This window comes from Lutra lutra, chromosome 3 (genome assembly GCF_902655055.1).
Source record: "Lutra lutra chromosome 3, mLutLut1.2, whole genome shotgun sequence".
Classification (NCBI taxonomy): Eukaryota; Metazoa; Chordata; class Mammalia; order Carnivora; family Mustelidae; genus Lutra; species Lutra lutra.
The window spans coordinates 141416199-141438528 of NC_062280.1; the positions used below are offsets into that span (position 1 = coordinate 141416199).

At 41.8% G+C, this 22330-nt stretch overlaps 2 protein-coding genes across 10 annotated transcripts in view; one reads left to right on the forward strand and one right to left on the reverse strand.

The window, feature by feature from the left end:
* Positions 1–14323, forward strand: part of RCBTB2 (RCC1 and BTB domain containing protein 2) — a 55396-nt gene extending 41073 nt beyond the window's left edge. For 8 of the 9 annotated variants that reach the window (XM_047723414.1, XM_047723416.1, XM_047723412.1 and 5 more), the window contains 6 exons: positions 152–217; positions 3049–3239; positions 3776–3902; positions 5623–5762; positions 10549–10679; positions 13019–14323. In XM_047723414.1, the coding sequence (XP_047579370.1) occupies positions 152–217; positions 3049–3239; positions 3776–3902; positions 5623–5762; positions 10549–10679; positions 13019–13159 (796 nt within the window). In that variant the 3' untranslated portion in view covers positions 13160–14323. The remainder of the gene's footprint in view (positions 1–151; positions 218–3048; positions 3240–3775; positions 3903–5622; positions 5763–10548; positions 10680–13018) is intronic. The other variant, XM_047723409.1, reaches the window with a different exon arrangement.
* Positions 14324–19167: 4844 nt separating this feature from the next.
* RB1 (RB transcriptional corepressor 1) overlaps positions 19168–22330 on the reverse strand; it is a 154868-nt gene continuing 151705 nt past the window's right edge. The window contains exon 27 of the mRNA XM_047723407.1: positions 19168–21061. Coding sequence (XP_047579363.1) covers positions 20988–21061 — 74 coding nt within the window. The 3' untranslated portion in view covers positions 19168–20987. The remainder of the gene's footprint in view (positions 21062–22330) is intronic.

The following is a 22330-nucleotide window of genomic DNA, read 5'->3' on the forward strand; positions in this document are numbered from 1 at the left end:
AAAAATCTGAGCTTCAGAATTTGCTTCTTGGTGTGAATCAGATTTAAGAACTGATCACCTTAGGCCACAGCAGGGTGCCTTGACAGTTGGTTGGGTCCCACGCTTAGACCTGATGGTTCCCTCTAAACTTTCTCCGCTCTTGTTCCTTTAGCAGCTGCTGCTGTCAGCCAAGCCCGTGCCCCACCCCTGACTTCCCGTGTGCTGCTAGGTGTTCCAGGTAAACGTCCCGAGGCCATGCTTAGGGAAGGCCGGTGCTCTGCAGCCTTCTCTGTATCCCGACCACTTTGCCATGTCTGTTCCACCCTTTCTCCACCAAGCTGTGTTCCCACCTCTCGTAAGGGCAAAGGCTCCTTACTCCCTTTTCATGGAGGCTCATAAGGAAATTTCAGAAGCAAATGTAGGAATTAAATTATTTTGGTTTTCTGGTGTTGGGTGGAAGGACAGTGTTGTGTTTCCATCAGTTACATTTTTCATAGAACATTATCAGGGAAAAGAGATTTTAGGTGGTCTCTGAGAGTTCCTGCAGCCACTGTAAACACTTGAGTCACCAGAAGAGAATGGTTTTGCATGTGCCCTGTGCTGAGTAGCTAATTTCATTTACTCTTCACCACAAGGCTGTGAAATGACTGCTACCTTATCTTCTGCTACCCTCACCTTTCTTTTTTTTTTTTAAAGATGATAAAATAGATGATAAGAGTCTAAGTGATTTTGCTCCACAGGCTGCTGTCTGACCCCCTGCCCATCTGCTTCAAGCCATGTAAAATGAAGTGTGTTGCTGTCCTCACGTTTGGTGTACCATGTGAGGGTAGATGGTAATAGTAGGGGCCCTTTTTTTGAATAAATGTATTTATTCTATTTCATTCCCCTTTTTTCTTTATTTGTTGAAAAGAGAAGCCAAGCAGGATTGGCCATATTCCCTGTGCGGGCAAGGAATATTCTTTTGTAAAGCACACAGTAGAGGTTTGGGCCCATTCACTGACTTAAACATGCAGGTAGGAAAGGTCTCACTATCTGAATTGACCCTTGGAAATGTGTAGTCTCTATATGAGGGAGACTTTGCCACTGAAAACGCTTGGTAGTAATTCTGTAAAGAAACTTCTATCGTTAGCTACTATTTGTACACTGTGCTTGGTGTTTGACATTTTATCATTTAATTCTCACGTACTAGCCTTGCAGTATGATGAAACTTGAGTCTCTTAGAGGCTCAGGAGCATTCCCACAGTCACATGGCCTAGCGGTGGAGCTAGGATGCACCCCTAGGTCTGTTTTACTCTAATGTCTAGACTCTTAACTGTGGTACATCGTAGCCTCATTTCTGGTACATCGTAGCCTCATTTCTAGTACTCCTGTCTTCAAGAGCTGAGAGCTGCCCTTGAATAAATGAGTAAAATTGCTTGGGCCACACATGTAAAAATATACTTCAGCCTTTGGAGGCGAGCCATCTCCAGCTTATATGATGACCATCTTCCATCCTTAGCTGGAAAACATCCAATTAAAACAAGCGGTACAGGGATGTCTCCATCCTTCAATTGCTAGCCTGTGTCAATGGGGTCTTTCCCACTCCTCAGTCACTCTGTGTTGTTGAGTCTTTCCCAATTAGTCAATAAAATGACCTATAAATTGCTTAGTAAGATACCACATTAAGGAGAGAAACACACTTAGAAATAAGCCAGTGATTCAGCCTGCCAGCAACTTATAATCTAGCTGAAGAGGTAAGACATATATCCCAGAGAGGATAAGGGCCAGACTTGAGTGATGTAGACAGGATATGTATCAAGTGCTGGGGTGAATAAGAGACTTCTTTCTTTGGGGCTGTTTGAGCTGGGTCTTGAAAGATGGGCAGGATTTCTAAGGCAGAGAGAAAGGAAAGAGCATTCTTGAACAAGGGATTTAACTGTGAATAAGAATATCGAGGGGCAGTGAGTACATCTGTGTATTGGAGCATAGGGTATGTAGGCAAGTGTGATTTGAAAGAGGGCTGGCTACAGGTAGCGGACAAATTACGGAAGGATTTTATCTTGTGGGAAGCCACTGATGGTTTGAAAGCCCTGATGAGAATGGTGTTACCTGGAGGATTGTTAACCTGCCAGCCTTGTGCAATTTGGTTCAGAAAAGAGAGAGTCTAAGGCAGGGGACACAAGGGGCCGTTACTTTGGTCTACATGTGGGGTGTGCCTGACCTAGGGTGGTGGCAGATGGGAGAAATTACAAAGAGAGATTCTATTGATTTGTCAGCTGGATATCCAAAAAAAAGTGGTGAGAAGGGAGAAGAAGTCAAAGACGACTCTGAAGTTCTGAGCCCAGGTCACTGAGCATGCTGTTGGCATGGCCTGCTGTGGCAAAACCAGGATGGCAACCTCACTTAGGGTAAAATAGTTTACTGTGTTTTCTGAATCTGTATGGTGGCTTATTCTTTAGGAAAATGAGTTAGTTCCAAATCAACAAAAACAGGGTTTTCCATCAGGAAGTATAGTGTCAACCAGCTCCGTGGCCTTCATGAACTTTAAGGTCTAGTGTATGTCAGTTTCTGAAATCTGCTCTCTTGGGCTCTTGAAGATAGAGTTCAGTGACTCAGAACTATTGACCTTACTGTTTGTAATGTGAGTTGGGGTGGCCCACAGCATGTGCCATCTGACACTAAAATTGGTGAGATTTTGATGAAAATATTTCTTGATATTGGGTCAAGATCTGCATTAAGTAGCCCAAGTCTTTCCACGTAATTCATTAAGTCCTGTTTTAAGAAAAAAAGTTAGATCACTGTTTGGTTAATTTGTTTGTTTTGGTCTCTACCCTTGCTTGGATGGTACTTGCATTTCACAATGGGATGCATATTTTTGGAGGCCTACTGGCTGGAAGGGGTAAGAAGCAGATCTTCATGACTTGAGCACTGAAGGAGAGCTAAACTGCAAATAACTGTTTGGTGCCTGAACACTTAGGCGATTCAGTCTTCTGTTGTTTCGTTTAAATCAATTAAGGTGAAGGGACGGAGAAATCAACTTGTTTCTTCTCCTGTTTGTCATGTTCACTTGGTCTTTCTTTGTGAACTTAGAATCATAGAGATCGCAGCCTGCCATTCAGCGCATACGTCGGCGGCCAAGACCCAGGGCGGGCACGTGTACATGTGGGGCCAGTGCCGGGGCCAGTCGGTGACCCTGCCCCACCTCACCCACTTCTCCTGCACCGACGATGTGTTTGCCTGCTTTGCCACGCCTGCCGTCTCGTGGCGCCTCCTGTCCGTGGGTGAGCCGTCTTTGTCCCTTTGGGTGCTGGCCTGAACACTAGGAAGACAGCTCTGGTGCTTTCTGTGGTGATAGTAAGGACTTTCTTAAATGTAGTATCATATAATTGATTTTTCTCTCATGGGCTCCTTTAAAAGGAGACTAATTTGATGGGTTAATTTTTCCTGAAAGTATCAGAAACCAACATCACATACCACATTAAAAGCAATTTTATTTGACTGCTTTTAATCTTCCTGGGAAACTGTATCTTTTATTTTTAGCCAGTCTATTTACTGAAACATGCAAAAATTTCATGGAGTGGAGCTGTCTGGGGCTTTTTAGTTGTTGTTTTACCAGCTTTCCAAGCAGATGTGTGTGAGGCTTTTATCCTTAATGATGATAGAGATGTGAAAATCCACATTTAGGGGAGAAAAGCATTGCACAGTTGGTCATGTATTTCGGGTATTTTCATGAGGGTCCACAGAGCGATGCTATATTCTGGCCTGCGTTTTCTATATGTCTGTCATTAACCCTAGAAATGTTTGGTGTCCCTCTCAGAACCCGACGACCACCTTACAGTGGCAGAGTCACTCAAGAGGGAGTTTGACAACCCCAACACGGCCGACCTCAAGTTTCTGGTGGATGGAAAGTACATTTATGCACATAAAGTCCTTCTCAAAATTAGGTAAGGAGTCATTGATTTTGAGAACTGAAATAAATACATTCATTATGTTCTAGGTGTTCACAGAACTCTACTCGGTAAGGCTGCTTTGCCCTCTGAGCATACAGTGCAGCTGGGAAAACATGGTACACATGACATGAAAACCGAGAACCAATGGGGGTGGTATAGTGAGTGTCCGGGGCAGGGTGGGCCATCAGGGAGTGAGGATTATCAGCTTCTTAGAGACCTTGCCAGGTGGTCTGTGTACCTGGGCATTAGAGCAGCCGGCTGGTGCTTGGCGAGCATGTTCTGGGCTTCGAGCACCTCGTGGGCCACGTCCTTGCCTAGGAACTGAGTTTGTCACGTGGTTTGTCATCAGTTGTGGGATAGTGAACTTTGAGATGCTTGGAAAAAGGAGAAGGTGAGGCTTTTACAACACAACAAGGTCTGGGATGAAGTTAACACAGATGATAAAAATCAGATTTACTGATGTATAATTTTTGAGCAATGATCTGCATCCATTTGAAGTGTACAGTCTGAGGAGCTTTGACATATAGATTTATGCCTGTGAAACCACTGCCCTAAATCAAGATATGGAACGTTTCTGTTAGCCCTCAAAGGTCCCTCATGCCCCAGGCCTGGGGCAAGCTCTGATCTTCTTTCAGTCATTCTAGATCAGTTAGTATTTTCTAGACGTTTATGTTAATGGAATTCTACAGTGTGTAATCTTTTGTGCCCAGCTTCTTTCTCTTAGCATAATGATTTTAAAAATCATTGTGTTGTCGTGTGCCAGATATTTAAATCCTGCTACAATGAGTCACAAACACAGCAAGGCATTTTAGTCTCAGGTTCACCTCTTAGGGCAGGCTGTACAGCATTTGTTCACTCTCACCACAGCTCATAAACCTGCATGGAAAATGTGGGGGCTCTTGGTTTGCTAGGGCTGCCGTAACAGAGGGCCCCACATTGAGTGACTCCAACAACAGAAATGTATTCTCCCCTGTTCTGCAGGCAGAAGTCCAAGGTCCAGGTGTTGGCAGGGTGCGTTTCTCCTAAGGCAGACTTCATGCCTTTGGTGGTTTGCTGGCAGTCTTCAGCATTCCCTGACTTAGGGCAGGATCACCCTAGTCTTTCCATGGGGCTCTCCCTGTGTGCATGTCTGTGTCCAAATTACCTGTTTTTATAAGGACACCAGTCACATTGGATTAAGGCTCACCCTAATGGCCTCATTTTAACTTGATGACCTCTGTTAAGGTGCTTTCTCCAAATATTGTTATATTCTAAGGTTAGGGCATCAACCTGTGAATCTAGGGGGACACAATTCAACTGAGAAGAGGAGGTAAAGAAACAAAATTACTCAGTGTTCATGAAATTAGCCCCACCTGATTTCCATAAATGCTACTCAGCGGCCGTGGTGCAGGACCTCGGCCTGGGAGTCCAGCCTTGTGTTTGCCTCATGGGGGTCAGAGGTGGGGCTCTCCATCTCAGGGGATCTGCACCTGCAGTGTTGTCCCACAAGTGCTGGTAAGTGAGCTTCCTGGCCAGCAAAGGAAGCAAGGGACCAGGACAGGGACACGAAGGTGTGCAATGGGAAATGAATCCGGGAAGCGAATCTGGCACCGTGCTGCATTTTCCCTTTCTTTTTGTCGGTTCCCACTTGTGAGCCCTACAAGGACGTGTCTCTCCCTGGGGGTGTCTGCTCTTGCTAGGAGCGAGGGCCCCACTTGCTTCTCTCTTCCTTTAGGTGTGAGCATTTTCGTTCTTCACTGGAAGACAATGAGGATGATATCGTAGAAATGAGTGAATTTTCGTACCCTGTTTACCGAGCCTTCCTGGAATACCTGTACACAGACAGCATCAGCCTTTCGCCTGAGGAGGCAGTAGGTAACAGCTACCAGGCTTTTCCAGGAGATCGGGGCAACATGCTGAGTAACTGGCAAGGCGGAAGTGGCCGTGAGGGCAACCACAGACAGAGTTCTCTTGCTGGGTATCAGACCCAAACTCTTTTCCTTTGTTATTGCTTCATACAAAGGGTGACTTGGTAGCTGTCACATGGCCAGCCCTATAAACAAGATAAAATGCGCAGTAACAGTAAGCCCTACTGGTCTCCACAGCCAGGAATTTCCCTCCACATGGTTCTGGCACAGAGCATTGTGGGCATTCTGGGGCCTTCTGTCCTGAAGCTGGTGTGTGGTGCTCACCACACCCTAGGTGGGACAGTAAAAGAGCAATACAGCTCATCAAACCGGCACAGAGTGAAAAGCATCCTACATCTCAGTTTACAGCTGTCGGCAATATTGTTGGCCAGAGGCACAGAGAATTAAAGAATTACTTCTATAAGAAACTAAAGAGTTCAGCCCCCCAATTTTTAAATATTCATTCCATGTGTATACATCCAATACCATTACCAGATCAGCATTTAATTTTCCTTGGGTAAACAGAAATGTGATTCCTGAAGTTTTATAGTTTTCCTTCTTTTCCACAAATGTTTTAGTGCCCGTGCCCAGTACGTGCCACAGCTCTGGCCCTACCCTGGAGAGCTGCTGTTTGGGTGAATACACGTCCTGAACAAGTCGATCCAGGCGGTCAGTTAGGACGGCCGGGAGGGCCTCCGTGAGGAAGTGCGCGCCGCAGAGAGCTGGGGGGAGCAAGAGCGAGCGAGCAGTACCCAAGGGAAGAGCCTTCTAACCCTGAGAAGCAGGGAGGGCAGCGGTCTGAGACAGGAACAGATTTAGCCTGTGGAGGAAGAGGAAGAAGGCCGGGCTGGGTGGAGTGAAGTCGCACTTGCTATAATAAGTATTAGGTCAGGTAGCAGGATGTGGGCAAGAACATGCTTGCTCTTGGAGGCCATGGTAAAGAGCTTTTTTTTTTTTTTTTTTTAAAGATTTTATTTATTTATTTGACAGAGAGATCATAAGCAGGCAGAGAGGCAGGCAGAGAGAGAGGAGGAATCCCCGCTGAGCAGAGAGCCCAATGCGGGACTCGATCCCAGGACCCTGAGATCATGACCTGAGCCGAAGGCAGCGGCTTAACCCACTGAGCCACCCAGGCACCCCGAGCTTTTTTTATTCTTGGTACGATGGAAAGCCTTGGGAGGTTTTGAGCATGAGGCTTTCATTATTTAGGATTTAACAGCAATATTAAAAAAAAAATAGTTTAAATAGGACAGTTTCTTTGACACAGGGAGATAGTGCAGGTTGTCCCTACGTGTGGCTTCTAGCTCAGGGTCCAAGATTGCATTTGCATTACCTGCAGCCAGATGGCGGGCCCATGAGGAAGGGGCAAAGAGCAAATCCCAGTGTCTCATAAGGAAAAGTCCTGGAAGTTCCACTTATTCCAAAGCATGGACCAGAGATGGCCAAGGACAGGACCGCAGCTGCAAGAGAGACTGGGGAAAGTGATCGTAGAAGAAAGGGAGAACGGATCTGTGTGTATGTGGGGGACGGGGGGAACAAGGCAACTAGCAGCATCTACAATAGGAGCAATATGATTTTTTTTTATTCCAATTTTTAAATTTGAATTCTAGTTAGTTAACATATATGGTAAGATTGGTTTTGGGTGTAGAATTTAAATGATTCATCACTTACGTATAACACCCAGTGCCCGTCACAACGTATGTCCTTCTTAATGGCCATCACCCACTTAGCCCATTCCCTCACCTCCCTCCCCTCCAGCAACCCTCAGTTTGTTCTCTATAGTTAAGAGTCTGTTTTTTGGTGATGGCTGGGTGGCTCAGTCAGTTAACGTCTGCCTTTGGCTCAGGTAATGATCCCAGAGTCTTGGGATCGAGTTCTGCATCAGGCTCCTTGCTCACTGGGGAACCTGCTTCTTCCTCTGCCTGCACCTCCCCCTGCTTATTTTCTTTGTCTCTCTGTCTCTCTTTCTCAAATAAATAAATAAAATCTTTGATTTAATTTAAGAGGGAGCAGGTGGAGGGACAGAGGGTGAGGGAGAGAGAGAATCAACAAGGAGACTCCTCACCGAGCACAGAGCCCGACACAGTGCTCAATCCCAGGACCCTGAGATCATGACTAAGCCAAAATCAGGAGTTGCCACTTAACCCACTGAGCCACCCAGGCACTCCTATAGTTAAGAGTCTCTTATGGTTTGCTTCCCTCTTCTTTTTTTCCCCTTCCTGTGTGTTTCTGTTTTGTTTCTTAAATTCCACATAAGAGTGAAATCATAGGTATTTGTCTTTCTCAGACTTATTTCACTTAACATAACAAACTCTAGCTCTGTGATTTGGACTCTCTCCATAATATGTTGATAATGCTGCTGTAAACATTAGGGTGCATGTACCCTTTCAAATCTGTATTTCTCTGTCCTTTGGGTAAATACCTAGTAGTGGAATTGCTGGATCAGAAGGTAGTTCTATTTTTAACTTTTTGAGGAACCTCCATACTGTTTTCCAGGGTGGCTGCCCCAGTTTGCATTCCCACCAGTAGTGCAAGAGGCTTCCCCTTTCTCCACATCCTCGCCAACATCTGTTGTTACCTATGTTGTTAATTTTAGCCATTCTGACAAGTGTGAGGTCGTATCTCATTATGGTTTTGATTTGCATTTCCCTGATGCTGAGGAATGTTGAGCATCTTTTCATGTGCTTGTTAAAAGACCAGTACGTATGATGGTTTAGGTGCAAGGTGACTGTGGTTAGGGTGGTGTAGCAATGGAAGTGTTGAGAAGAGATAAAATTCTGGTTATATTTTAAAGATGAAGCTGATGGGATTTGCTCACGGAAGGCATGTAGGGTGTGAGGAAAAGAGAGAAAGATCACTGCTCTAAGGTATTTGGCCTGAGTACCTGGGCTAATGGAATTTATCATTTACTAATATGAGGAAGATGGAAAGTGACAGGTTTTGCCCTTGAGTTTGAAAAGTCAAAGGAGTTTGAGTTGCTCCTTAGACATGTGCAGGGCAGTTCCTTTAGAGCCACTCCCAACATTTGCAGGGCCCTGGGTGAGAGTCCAGATAAAGGCCCTTGTACATTTGTCTAAAAATTATCAGAGTTATATCTTTCAGATGAAATACGTTCAATCCTCGTACTTCATTGGAAAAATACACCTTCATTGAGAGCTGAAAGGCCGGGCTTGAGTTTTAGTTGGAATTTAGAATTTTAGGACTCCTTAGAGTTCCTTGTGGGAATACACAGGAAGGGCAGATCCCAGGCCTCCAGCTTGCCACCTGCCATCTTTCTTTACCCACCACCAGCTACAACCTGCATTGCAAGGTGGGTGTGGGCCTCCCAGCGGGCACGTACAAGCTCCCTCCACCCCCATCCTGGGCTACCCTTGGGCTGGGCATCTGCACTGGTGGCATGGTCTGGTGGAGAGGAAATATCCACATCTATGGCCTCGGGGCCAGTTAGGTAGGGAATTCCAGAGTTCCCGGTAACCTAAGCGAGGTCTAGGAGTGGATGCCCGGCTCCCTGGCCACTGTGGGGAGGATTGTACCCGGAAAAGGTGCAGATCCAGGCTGTCTTGAGTGGGGGCGCAGGGCAGGGTCTTCTCTGAGGGCAGCATTTCCATGATTCTGAAGTTCAGGAGGCTGTGGGGCTATAGATAGGAATTTGGGAGTTTTGGAGAACTGACCAAAAACAATTAAGCCATCATAGCTCCCATGATTCCAAAAGATTTCAGTTCCTCGACGGGGCTTTAGCACTTCTTCTATAATTTTGATAGTACTGGTCACGTTACAACGAAAACAAGTTTCCAGCCCAGTCCTCACACATACACACAACTCAGTAGCAGAGAGATGGAGAAACAGTTGATGTTGTCAGATTGATGAAATCCCGGATACTAGTAGCAAATGGTCTCATGGATTTAGCCATATCCTTGGCTTACATAGGTTTCCCATTCTACTGTGACTGATGTGAAAGTAGGCGACAGAGAGACTACAGAGAGAGACTACAGCCGGCATCATCAGTATGTATTAAATGGTATTTTAAGTTGGGGGTCAGGGGGTTGGTGCTGGAGGTCACTGAGACTTGCACCTTGGGGCACTCAAACATTGGGAAGTTAGGGAGAAGGCCCAGCCAAGAGACTGAAGAAATAGGGAGAAGAAAAACACCAGCAAGTAACACAGTGTTTCAAGAAGATGAGTGTCACCAACCACATGGAATTCTGTGTAAATGTTGAGTAAATGAAACTGGGCAACAGCCCCTTGGGTCTGGGTCCATGGAAGCATTAGTGGCATTGGGGCATGGAGGGGATGGGATTGTGCTGGAATGGCATAGGGGGAGAATGGGAAGTGAGAACATGGAGGCAGCAAGAGAGGAGGTCTGTCAGGTTTGCAGAGAAGTGGAGACTGATGGGAGGCACACATGTTTCTCTTTTTTCTTTTGTAAAATTATGGGCACTGTTTCAGCATGTGTATGTGCTGAGGGAAATGACCCAGGAGGACAAGTCATGATGCAGGGAGAGGGACATTCCGAGCAGCCTTTCTAGGAAAAACATTTAAGCCATTTTCACTGTGTTCCTGCTTTTCCATTGCTACTCGTTTGGGTATTGTATTTGCTCGGTTCGGCTGCGTTCCCGGTGGAGCCACACTCAGGATGTAAGTCGGCATCCGTCTGTACCTACACAGCTCTTCCCCAAGGATTATATTCAAGTAAACGCTGAGTTTAAGCCGGATGCTTGAAATCACTCCCCCTAATAAACATCTCTTCCCTCCAGGGTTGCTAGATTTGGCTACATTTTATAGAGAAAATCGTTTGAAAAAGCTCTGCCAGCAAACTATCAAGCAAGGAATCTGTGAGGAGAATGCCATCGCACTGCTTTCGGCTGCTGTGAAGTACGATGCTCAGGTCAGAAAAGCATGCTTTCGGGGCGCCTGGGTGGCTCAGTGGGTTAAGCTGCTGCCTTTGGCTCAGGTCATGATCTCAGGGTCCTGGGATCGAGTCCCGCATTGGGCTCTCTGCTCAGCAGGGAACCTGCTTCCCTCTCTCTCTCTCTCTCTGCCTGACTCTCCGTCTACTTGTGATCTCTCTCTGTCAAATAAATAAATAAAATCTTTAAAAAAAAAAAAAAAAGAAAGAAAAGCATGCTTTCAACTAGCTGACCTGGGAAGATGTTGGGTGTTTGGTCTACATTAAATATAATCAGCTCTGAGAGATCAAAGATTTAATGTAAACAAGTGAAGTAACCAGAAGTACCAGAAAAAGTGAACATTTATATATTGTTAGGGTAGCGCTCCTAGGCAGATGCCATAAAGGAAAGGATTGATAGATCTGATTTCAGGAAGAAAAAAAAAAAAGCCTATACATCAAAAATATCACCAAAAAAATGAGAAAGTAAATGATACACTGGGGAAAATATCTGCAACATGTCGTGAAGAACGTTTACCATAGTTAATGCGTAGTTCTTGGAAAACAAAAAGAAAACATGAGCAGTTTGATGGAAGTGAATGGACCAAAGAACAAAATGGGTTTATGAATAAATGGAAAGTACAAGTGAAAATAAGGTATAATTTTTCACCTGTGCCACCGATAAACATATTCTTAGAGGTAACGCAGGCTGAGGACTGGCGTTCCTCTGAATGGCTGCTGAGGTTGTGAACTGGGGTAGCCATGTGAGGGGAGACCAAATATGTACTGAGAGCGAGCCTTAAGTGTTCAATTCTTTAAGGAATCCCCTTGTAGGAATTTATCATAGGGAAGTGATCATGGGTTCGGATGGAGACTTAGCTTCAAAGATGTTTATTGCAGCACTATTTATAATTTTGAAAAATTAGAAAATCTAGCCAATAGGAACAGTGGAGGATTGTTTTAACTGTAGAATGTTAATACTATGAAATTATACAGCTACTCCAATGTATCATTAATTGAAAAATGATGCCCCCTTTTTTGTTTTTTTAATGCATAAGTAGCTGACTTTAAAAACACTGAGATTCATTATCTACATAGAAAAAAAAGACCATCAAAGGCCATCTTTGAATGGTGGGATTATGGATGATTTTATTTCCTATCTTTGCTTGTTTTTTCTGAACTTTCTACAGTGACTGTGTATTGTTTTGATAATAAAGAAAGGAAAGAAAATCTGTCTTAGAACTAAATCTTTAGGAAGCAGGCCGTACTTCTTGCAGTCGATTTCCTTTTGTTATAAGGATATCCTCTCCTTTGGTCAAAAAACAGGAACATTTAGAGGTGGGCAGAAAGAAAGGTTATAACTTCTTTTCTGCTTATATAAATAAATAAGCTTATTAAAGAAAATTTGGAAAAGCTAAAAAGTATGAGGACGGAGATGACTCATCAGTCATTATTATTATTTTCATTATTATTATCATTTTCATATAGCTCCTTCTGTTTTTCCCTGGGTCACATGGTGTAGATGGCTCTAAACACCAGATTTTTTTCAGTTAACATTTTACAAAATCTTAACCCACCTTGAAACCTTCGCATTTTAAAGCGTAATGAATGTCTTTTATTAAGCTAATCACATACTGGACACTTAAAACCTACAAAATGCTTCATGGCTAGGCAGTGTCTATACACAGTCTCTGCTCAAGTTTTTCAAAGTCATGGGGAGAATCCTGGGGGCTGGTGGGCTCTCTCAAGTGATGAGGCAGTGGGCAGTGTTTCCACCTGAACGAGGCTTCATTTTCAAGACTTCTTCATAGTCCCTATTTGTGTGAATTATCTGTATGGTTACCTTCCGGCCCTCTGAGTTCTAGAAAGTAAGCTCCTTGAGGAATAGCAGGGACTTTGTTTTGCTCACAACCTTATGCCTAGCTCTGAGGATAGTGCCTAACACATAGGAGAAACTCTTTTCAGGTAGAAACATTTCAGCTCCTATAGGGGAATATAAAAGTGGGGTATTTTAACAAATACTGAAAGTGGGATGAACAATGCAAATACTGTCACGGGAGAAAGGTACAGAATTCATACACATAGTTCTCTGAGAAGAAAAAGATTCTTTGTGTGGGTTGGCATGGAGGAACTTGAATATTTTACCCCATGTAAAATTTTTGAAAGCATAGATTCACATTAGCTAGACAGTTTAGAACTAATCTTTAGGTACAGCTGTACCAACATTTTTTCCTCTTGGCTCTCAAATCCTTTTCCTTCCTGTGCCTTAGGAATTTTCATGCGATGGTGCATTGCATTGGGATATACAAATTTGTTAAAACATTTTTTGTTATTCCTAGGATTTAGAAGAATTCTGCTTCAGGTTTTGCATAAACCATTTGACTGTAGTAACACAGACTTCAGGCTTTGCAGAAATGGACCATGATCTTCTCAAGAACTTCATCAGCAAGGCAAGCAGAGTTGGAGCCTTTAAAAATTGATCCCCACCTGTAAGAAAGAATTGTTAGCATTTCCATTTTTCCCTGCAAAAGCCAGAGAATAACTTCTCCTTCATAGTATTTATGGTGAGCTACACTTGACCGAATACTTACATTCTATCAAAAGGCGGCGGTGGTCAGTCTGCCCCATCAGCTGAAATCTGAAGTTGAACGGCAGAAAGCATTCAGTGCTCTCTGATCAGCTGTGACTAAGCTAAGGGAAAGAAAGAAAGAAAAAAAAAACGGAAACGTCTTATTTACCATTTCCTCTTTTGAGTCACTTAAGTTGGGACACTTTTGGTACATTGGTCTAACTATATGCTATTCTGGCCAAATTTCCATTCTTCCAAAGGCTGATATCACATAGAGAGCTTGACAAGGAATGCTGTCATACCACACTGTCAGCACCCAGCACGGCGCCCTGCGTACTAAGTAGGCACTCAGTTAATTTCTTATAAATCTGAAGGATGCCTGAGAACAGCTTTATATGTGGGATACCGGATGAAGGAGTAACTTGCACAAAAACAAATTGAAACAGCCTGTAACATCTGAGGGTCATTTTCTTCTGATAACTGGGTCTGAGTCATCGTGGCTAACATCGAACATTAATTAGAATTCACAAACAGCCTTGGCAATTTAATTGTCAAAGTCCCAAGGGCTAATTTTAATTTTCTTTTTACTCTGAGTCATTAATTTCTCATATGGGATTATTGAATATGAAGTACTGTCTCTGAATGAATGTTATTTCTGGGCTTATCTGCCTTACATAATTGCATTATGTCTTTTCCTTTTGTGTTAAGAGAGATTTGCTTGTGTAAGTAAAAATGATTCTGTGTTTCTCTTGTAGTTGACTTTTATGTCACTATAAAACAGTTCTCTTAACCTGGCACAAAAAAATTATAAAGTGCTAGGTGAAAAGGAACTCATGTTTCATGGACAGCATTAACAAGAATGAGATAAATTTATACTTTTTAGATCAAAACAAGTTACCCAACTGCAAGAGAGAAACTGGAACAGGATGTAGGAAGTAGTGTCAGATCCCTCTAATATGTGTTTCACAATAGGATATGTGTTTCTCAATATATTATGTAAAGAAAACTCTTTTGGAATTAGAAACCTTGTTCTGATGCTGAACTATTTGATAATAAAGTGCTTATTTGGAGATAATAAGACAAATATGTGGGTTTTTTTAGTCCCTAAGCAGCAGCAAAATTATATCAACCTGACATCACTTAAGTTTACATAAATCCATTCAATAAAAGCTTATTTTTGGAAGCAGCTACTCAGATAAGGTATTATAGCAAAGCCCATCCTAAAACATAGATGGCACATAAACAACATAATTACTGTGCATATTATTGAATGTGACTGTTCTTTATTGGTGAGGTCACTTTTTGTTTTTGTTTTTGTTTTTAAAGATTTTATTTCTTTGAGAGAGAGCACATGTGAACACACAGGCGGGCAGAGAGGCAGAGGGAGAGGGAGAAACAGACTCTCCGCTGAGCAGGGAGCCTGACCACATGGGGCTTGATCCCAGGACTCTGGGATCATGACCTGAGCCACATGCAGACACTGAATGGACTGGGCCACCCAGGTACCCCAGTGAGGTCACTTTTGAATCCTTAGTTTCTTTTTATCTGTTTTTGCAGACCTTAGCTGTTAGAGGCAAAGTGGCCTGGAAGTCTCTAGTTCTCAATCAGAATCCTGTTTTTGGAATTAGTCTTCTTTAGCTATTTGTTTTTTAAAACCGTATATACCATTTGTTTTCATTATTTGATAGAAGTGCTATTTTATCTATCAAAGAAACATCCAGACATGGGATTGGCCACAGCTATCGGCTTGGGCAATTGGACAGCTGCAGGCTTCGGAGCTGACTCTCCCCACTCACCCTCCTGTGCCGGCTGCCAATGACTGATGCCTTTACATCCTCACAAGCGCTTCCAAAACCTCTTCCTTTCTTGTCTACTTTTGACAGGGTCTTCTGAAACTTCTTGATGTCTCTTTCTTTTATGAAATAATTTCATGTAAAAATTGGAACACTCAAGGTGCCTGGGTGACTCAGTTGGTTAAGCATCTGCCTTCAGCTCAGGTCATGATCCCAGGGTCCTGGGATTGAGTCCTGCATTAGGCTCCCTGCTCGGGGTTAGGGGGCAGTCTGCTTCTCCCTCTTTCTCTGCTCCTTACTCTGCTCGTGTTCTCTGTCTCTCTGTCAAATAAATAAATAAGATTTCAGAAAAAAAATTGAACACTCAAAGGGAACAGGTGCGTTATTTAGGCATGAAAAATGGCCTGCTCTTTACGGAGTGCCACAGTGGGTCAAGGCTATGCTGCCAGAGGACCAGTTCCTCAGAAAGGTTGCATGGACTTTTACCCAGATTTCCTAAGTTCTGCTATGTGAAGTCTTGCACTGCTATATCTCTCAGTTCTTCTTATCTCAGTGTACAGCAGAACAATCAGTGGAACTTCTACAAAATATAGATTTAAGGATTGTAATTCAGTACATTTGAAAAGCTCCCCAAGTAATTCTGATGTTTAGCCAAGTATGAAAATCACTGTTTAACCCTTAAAATCTGGGATTCCAAACAAGAAAGTGCTAATTAGGCCAGCTGAGAGATGGCAGTTGAGTCCTGTGAATATATCCCTGAAAAATACATTCCTTTTTCTCTGGTCTTTGAGGATAAGCTTGCCATCCACACTCCTATAGGAAGGATCACAACACTTTCTAACAGATGAGTGTTTGTAGAGCCTCAGAAACCTTGCTGTTCAGTTAGGGATATGTGAGGGAAAAGGTACACTTTTCATAATGACACTGCACCAGAGATTAATGAATCCTTTACATAAATTCATCTTAGATTTTTGTATCCTTAAGTTTTGTTTCCTCCTGCTTACACAAGGAAGTTCACAATGATTAAGTGCTTCTGGTATAATTCCTATACAGCTTACACAGAGAAGGGTTAAGATTTTGTAAGAATACTGTTGTCTTGCTGGTAGAGGTTTCTGAAGATAACATTTAATGCTTTTTAGTTTTTATTTTTTGGGGGGGGGGGTGTATGGATGCTGTGTGTTTTTTCTTTTTAATTTTTTTTTGGGTGGGGGGTTTATTTTTAACATTTAATGCTTTTTAAAACAAAAGGTTAATGTTCTTCAGCTGAGACCTGAAGAAATTGCCAGTTATTCTGGACCAAACATGATTTTTACTTAGAGGCAGGATTCCTGACCAGTGATAATGAAACAATTATAAACTACATAGTCTTGTTTTGTGTTGGGTTTTTTTGGTCTATCTTAGTAGCCCTCCCCACGCTATTATTACAACAGACAGGTTGGGAAAATTGCAAAGAAAAATGAAAAATCATACCTGTTATTTTTAATTCAGTCTTTGCCAAGGCATAAAGACATAAACCATACTGATTTCTCTCACTAAATTCCGTTGAAATCATGACATTTTCTGTTGAGGAAATAAGTGAGTTTGGTCTGTGGCATAAATTTAACTTTCATATTAAATTGTCATTATCTTATATGCCAAAGCTAGTATATAAGCATACTCCCAAAATAACAAACACAGAAAAAGATTTCCAAAAATACCCAGCTTCACATTAGAAGAGCTTGTTTTAATTCCATTCAGACATTATACAGTATTGCCAAGATATATTTATATGTAAGATGCTATACTCGTGGTACAAATTTGCTATTCCTAAAGGCAAGTTTTCCTGTTGTCCCGTAAAGTACATATTTAGTCCAAAGGAAGATTCTACTGAATGAATCATTACTAATGCCATGGACACTAGCCCAAAAATGAGGAACAAAAATATGCTTTGACAGGCAAATTTCTTTGAAATCATCCAGATGGTAATAGAACTAGGGCATAGGGTTTTTCTCCCCCATTTGCACCAGCAAACTGTAATGAGAAGTAAATAAAGAAATGAATTTGAACTTGTCCTTTTTATTGTAAGGAGCTATAACTGCTAGAATGCTACATCTCTGGGAGTGATTAATTTTCTATCATCCAGACCAAAAACCTCTAGTGTTATAAAGGTTGCTTGATTTCGCCTTGCCCTAAGAGATGCATTTCACGTAAGATTCCCATCCAGCATAAATACAGTCTGCTAAAGTATGCTTGCTGCTTTTCCTGCTCTAGGTTCTTTGTCCTTCTTTCTTCAGGAACGAAGAGGCTGCTGTTCTGAGAGGAGACAATTTCACTTCCATCCTGTTTTTCCTGTTTTTGAGAACTCCTTGGTACCAGATACATCTCATACTCTTTTTTTGGAGTTTAGTACATATGGTACATAAACCACATATTATGTAACACCTGAGTAGGGCCTAGGTTAGATTCCCAAAGTCAATGTATTAATATTTTTGTAGTCAAACAAGAATATTCCTACTAAGTGGGATCAAGGCTGTAAACAGTTCTGTGTCATAGATATACTTTTGATATCACGTGACTTTTGCACCAAACGCACAGACTTGGGTTATTAAGCTTTTTAGATCTCAGAACTGCAGATCAAAGACAGTAGACGTGTGAGATCTACATATATATGGGATGTTTGGGAGGAAAGGCCTTTAATACATAAACTTCGCATGAGCTGAACAGAGATTCTTGCTTCCCCATTCCTTCTCCCACAATGTTCCTCTGACACCTTATGGTTCCTCAAGCACCCAGGCATGGTCCCACCTCTAGGCACTGACTTTTCCGCTCTGTGGACTGTTTTCCTGTCATTGTACAACATACTCCTGGCCTTTTCCAGGCTTTGCTCAAAGATCATTTCAGGGAGCCTTTCCCTGAGCACCCTATTTTTCATTCTTAAATTCCTTTCTGGTCAGCACTCCCTATCCTTTTTGCTATGCTTTTCTGCACAGTGCTTATACAATCAGACACACTATGGTTTATTTATTCACTTGCTCCCTGTCCCTGAAACTACAGTCATTTGGGAAGCTCCACAGAGATGGGGATCTTGGATTTGTTTATTCATTGCTGTATCCCTCACACATAGAGCTGTGCCTGGAACATGGTAGGTACTCAGTACGTGACATATTAAAAGAGAAAAAGAATATTATTTGTTCCCATATACCTGGAAAAATAAGCAAATTACATTCTTTTTTTTTCTCTTTTGGATTACATATGGGCTGCTTCTAGATGCTAGAGCTCTAAGACCGACCAGATGGATGCTTCCCATCTGAGGAGGGAGGTTGATGCAGGGATGAATAGACAGGCAACAGGCATGTTAAACAAGGCAATTTCTGATGGTGATAAATGCTGTTACATTTTTGAAGGAGAGTAACATGATGATACGGAGTAAGGATTTTAGCTTGTGTGGTCAAGCCAGGCCTCTGAGCTGATAAGCTCTGAAAGGAAAGAACCACCTATGCGAAATTCTCAGGGAAGAGCACTGCAGACAGAAGGAACAGCAAGTAGAAAAGCCTGAGGTAGGGAGAGTGTTGGTATTATGAGAGGGAAGGTCAGTGTGGCTAAGGCACAGTGAGCAGGAAGAAAGTAGCACGAGAGGAGGATGCAAAAGCAGAGAGAGCCCACTTCCCAGGCCATGGGAAGAAGTTTGAATGCCTGAGTAGCAATGTGAATCAATTTATAATTTAAAGGGCTCATTTTTGCTCTTAAATTGAAAGGTAAAGTAGAAAGAGAGGGAACATGAAGACCAGTTAGATGTCTAAAATGGTGGTCTCAACAAAAGCAGATAAATGACTCTTAGGGTTTTGGCTTGACCAAGTAAGTGGCTGGTAAAATGGGGAAAGACTAGAGTAGAAACAAGGTACTTTTGTTCGATTTTGGTTTCTGTTTTGAGAATTCAGGGGGTGAGGGGAAGAGAGTAAGAATCAAGAGTTCTATTGGCTATGAGGGCTCTGACCTCCATGAAGAGGTCAGGCTGGAGAAATAAATTTGGGGATCATCACCATATGAAGCCAATTAAAGGTTAAGAATGGGTAAGACACCAGGCGAGAACTCAGATATAGAAGAGAACATCAGGGCACTTGATACAAAGAATACATCAGACCATTAAGACTCTTAGCAACTAATTTATTTTAAAATAGACAAACTATTAATTGTAGAAAATAGTAACATAGCAATTTTAAATGTACAGTTTTAACCAATACAAAAAAGCGATAAAGCAGTATCTGAAGCCTTACTTAAGAAATCTCAATACAAGATCTCTGAAGTTCCTAAAATTCTGGCACTAACTAACGTGCTTTCATTAGCAAAAGATCCAGAAATATGGTAGCCCTTGACCTAAAAGCTAACTGATTTTTATGATATTCATGCAAAAATTAATGAGGAAATGGGAGAAAGCTTCCTAGTGCCTTGTTATAACTGCCAAAAATAAGTTTGAAATTTAACTGAGCACAAAATAAAATTTCATTTTCTAACAAATAAGACCAGATTTCTTTTTAAAAAGAACTCTGAGTTTAGACAAAGTGATTTTCCTAAAAGCTAGCTGATGCTACCTTAAATATCACCTATTTTAAATTATACCATCTCTAAATAAGTTAATCACACAAGATAGTTTAAATACACCTTTAGGTGTTGGGGGGAAATGCCTGTTTTTCTAACACAGCTGTTTTCATTTGAAGCTTTTGCACAAAACCAGATAGAAACATGAATACCTAACCCAAAGACCTTTGATTACTTGCAATTTTGGAGTAGAAATGATGTGGCTTTGAATATGCCAGTGTTAGACCATACTGACTTAAAAAAAAAAAAAGATAAATAGACAATTGCCAGTTCAAAAGATACATGGAAGACATGTACAATTCCAGAGAAAACACCCCTTCCCAAATTTAGGAGGGCAGAATAATTGCTGAGATGCAATTAGACAAACCTCTAAGAAAGAAAAATTAAGGCTCCTATAGTTAACAGTCTGTTTATGGAATAAAATTGTTTTACATCTTGATTCTTCAGGACCCAGAAACATTAGAAAGTGCACTTGGGATATACTGTCTTAGGGCCCTCTGTAGCAAAGCTCTAGCTGAATACTTGATTTTCCAAGTACTATATGGTTACTTCATGAATTCAGTGATCTGAATGGTACAGAAACCAAGAGTACTATTAATAACCCTCATTTTTAAAGCATGAGTTGGATGAAGAAAAGGATCAATAAATTCTTACAAGTCCTGAGGTATGAAATCTGTATCAGTAGTATGACGACATCATTTGTTTATACTTTGTTTTCTGCTTGTGTTTAAAAACTAAAATTTAAAAAACAAGCACACAGTACATCAGATTCCATTAGTAAACTAAAATCTAATGTGTAAAAATTAGTGATTTTTTTCTAGTTTCTAATATCTGTTTTAGCAGAAGAGCTCAGGATCATTTGGGTGAAGGGGGAGTAGTCAGCCAAATCGCATTTGGAAGACAAGACACATATTCTAAGGGCATTCATGTTAAATTAAAAAAATATATAAATATAAATTAATAAAAATAATAGCAAACATCACATATATGCCACAAGAAAAGACAAAAGTACTCAAATAGGCCTGGGTTGTTTGGACCGCCACTCCCAGGGCATCCTCCCCATTTGTAGAGCACAGCAATTATACTTTGGAAATGGAAACATCCGCTACAACTTTTTAAATGGCAGTATTTGCACAAGATTTTCAATCTTGTGCAATAACAAGTATATTCTACTATGACATTGCAAGCGGCTTAGGAATCCCCTGCACGCACACCCTGCGCAAGCGCATGCGCACACTGGATTCCAGCAGAAGAGCTGAAGACAGGTATTCAATGCGGCCGTAAACAGAACCTGGGAGAGTCGCACAGTGGGATCGGGGAGAGACCATGAGGCCAGAGGTGTACTCGGTGCCCACGGAGGTCATGGGACCCTCATTTTTCTTCCCTGTTTGAGGTATCCATGCTATCGTTCATTTTTTGCTTCTGCATTCGTGTTCGGGTAGATGCTGGAAAGAGGATGAAGAGATGTTAATAGCACTGATGGTGCTACTAGGTAAGGTTGACAAAGGGCTGCCACAAATGTTATTCTCGTGCCAAATCGATGGAGTGCCGGGCCTGGCAAAGCAGTGGTTTCCAAATTTTTTATCATGTTAATTTTTTTCAAGCACGTACCACTAAATTTGTGTGTGTATATGCATTCCATTTATGTTTGTGTCTAAATTATAAAACGCACATAACCCAAACAAATGTGAATAGATGAGCTAAAAATAGAGATTGTAATATTTTCTCTCTGTACCAAAAGGTGGCTTCATACACTCCATTGTGCCCAACGTCGCAGACCGCTTCTGCAGAGATTCCGAGGTTGAGGGTGGCCCGCAGCAGAGCAGAATGCTGGGCTGGCCCAGAACAATCACTGAAGTGAGTGGTGTTCTCAACGCAAGCAATTCCCTTGTGCTTGGAGATGCCTTGCAAAGACATCAGCTCATGGCTCATTTAATTTCGACATGAACATTTTAAAAGTACAGTATTAATTATAATGTAGACAAAACCAGAAAAACTTTTAAGTTATTTAAAAATTCTTAACTTGATTTTAGTGGTGGGCAGAAGCTCTTCATTTCAAAGAAGCACAAATTTACACTTGGAAAGAAAGAAAAGACTAATACTAAGTCTTCCCCCTCTGAGAAATCTAGCACTGTGTGATGGTCTTTTTCAAATGTCATTCTTTGAGGAAAACTGAAGAATTCCTTAGCTCTAGGGGTTCAAACTCCTGCTGCTTCTTTCCAATTTGCAGCCGAATAAAGACCCTGAACTCCAGCCTGGCATCTGAAATTCACCACCTGGCAAAGTGCACCACTGGCAAATGGGCCCAACACAGCAACTAAACTCTCCTCTAAGAAAACATATCTTTACGGCTTTCTGCTCCTTTAAAAATGTGTATTTGTGAGCTTCAAAATGCTTCCAAATGTTCCTTTGCAAGGCCTCATTTTGGTCAAAAGCTTTGTGTCTATTTTCATGTACTGAGCAGAAATGCCACCGACTAATTCACAGCTCAAACAGAAGTAGAGCAGTCAATGTAAAATCCAAAACAGAGATTCGTTTATAACCAAAACATTTAAACTCTTGGTATATTTAGTGTTGATTGTTCTCTTCAAAAGAACATACATAAAAAGAGAGGGTTTTAAAAAATCAAAAGCATTCTTTTAAATACTTTATACTTTAAATACTTAGTATTTACGGGCACATGTTTAGAGACGCCCCTGATTTTTTTTTCTTTT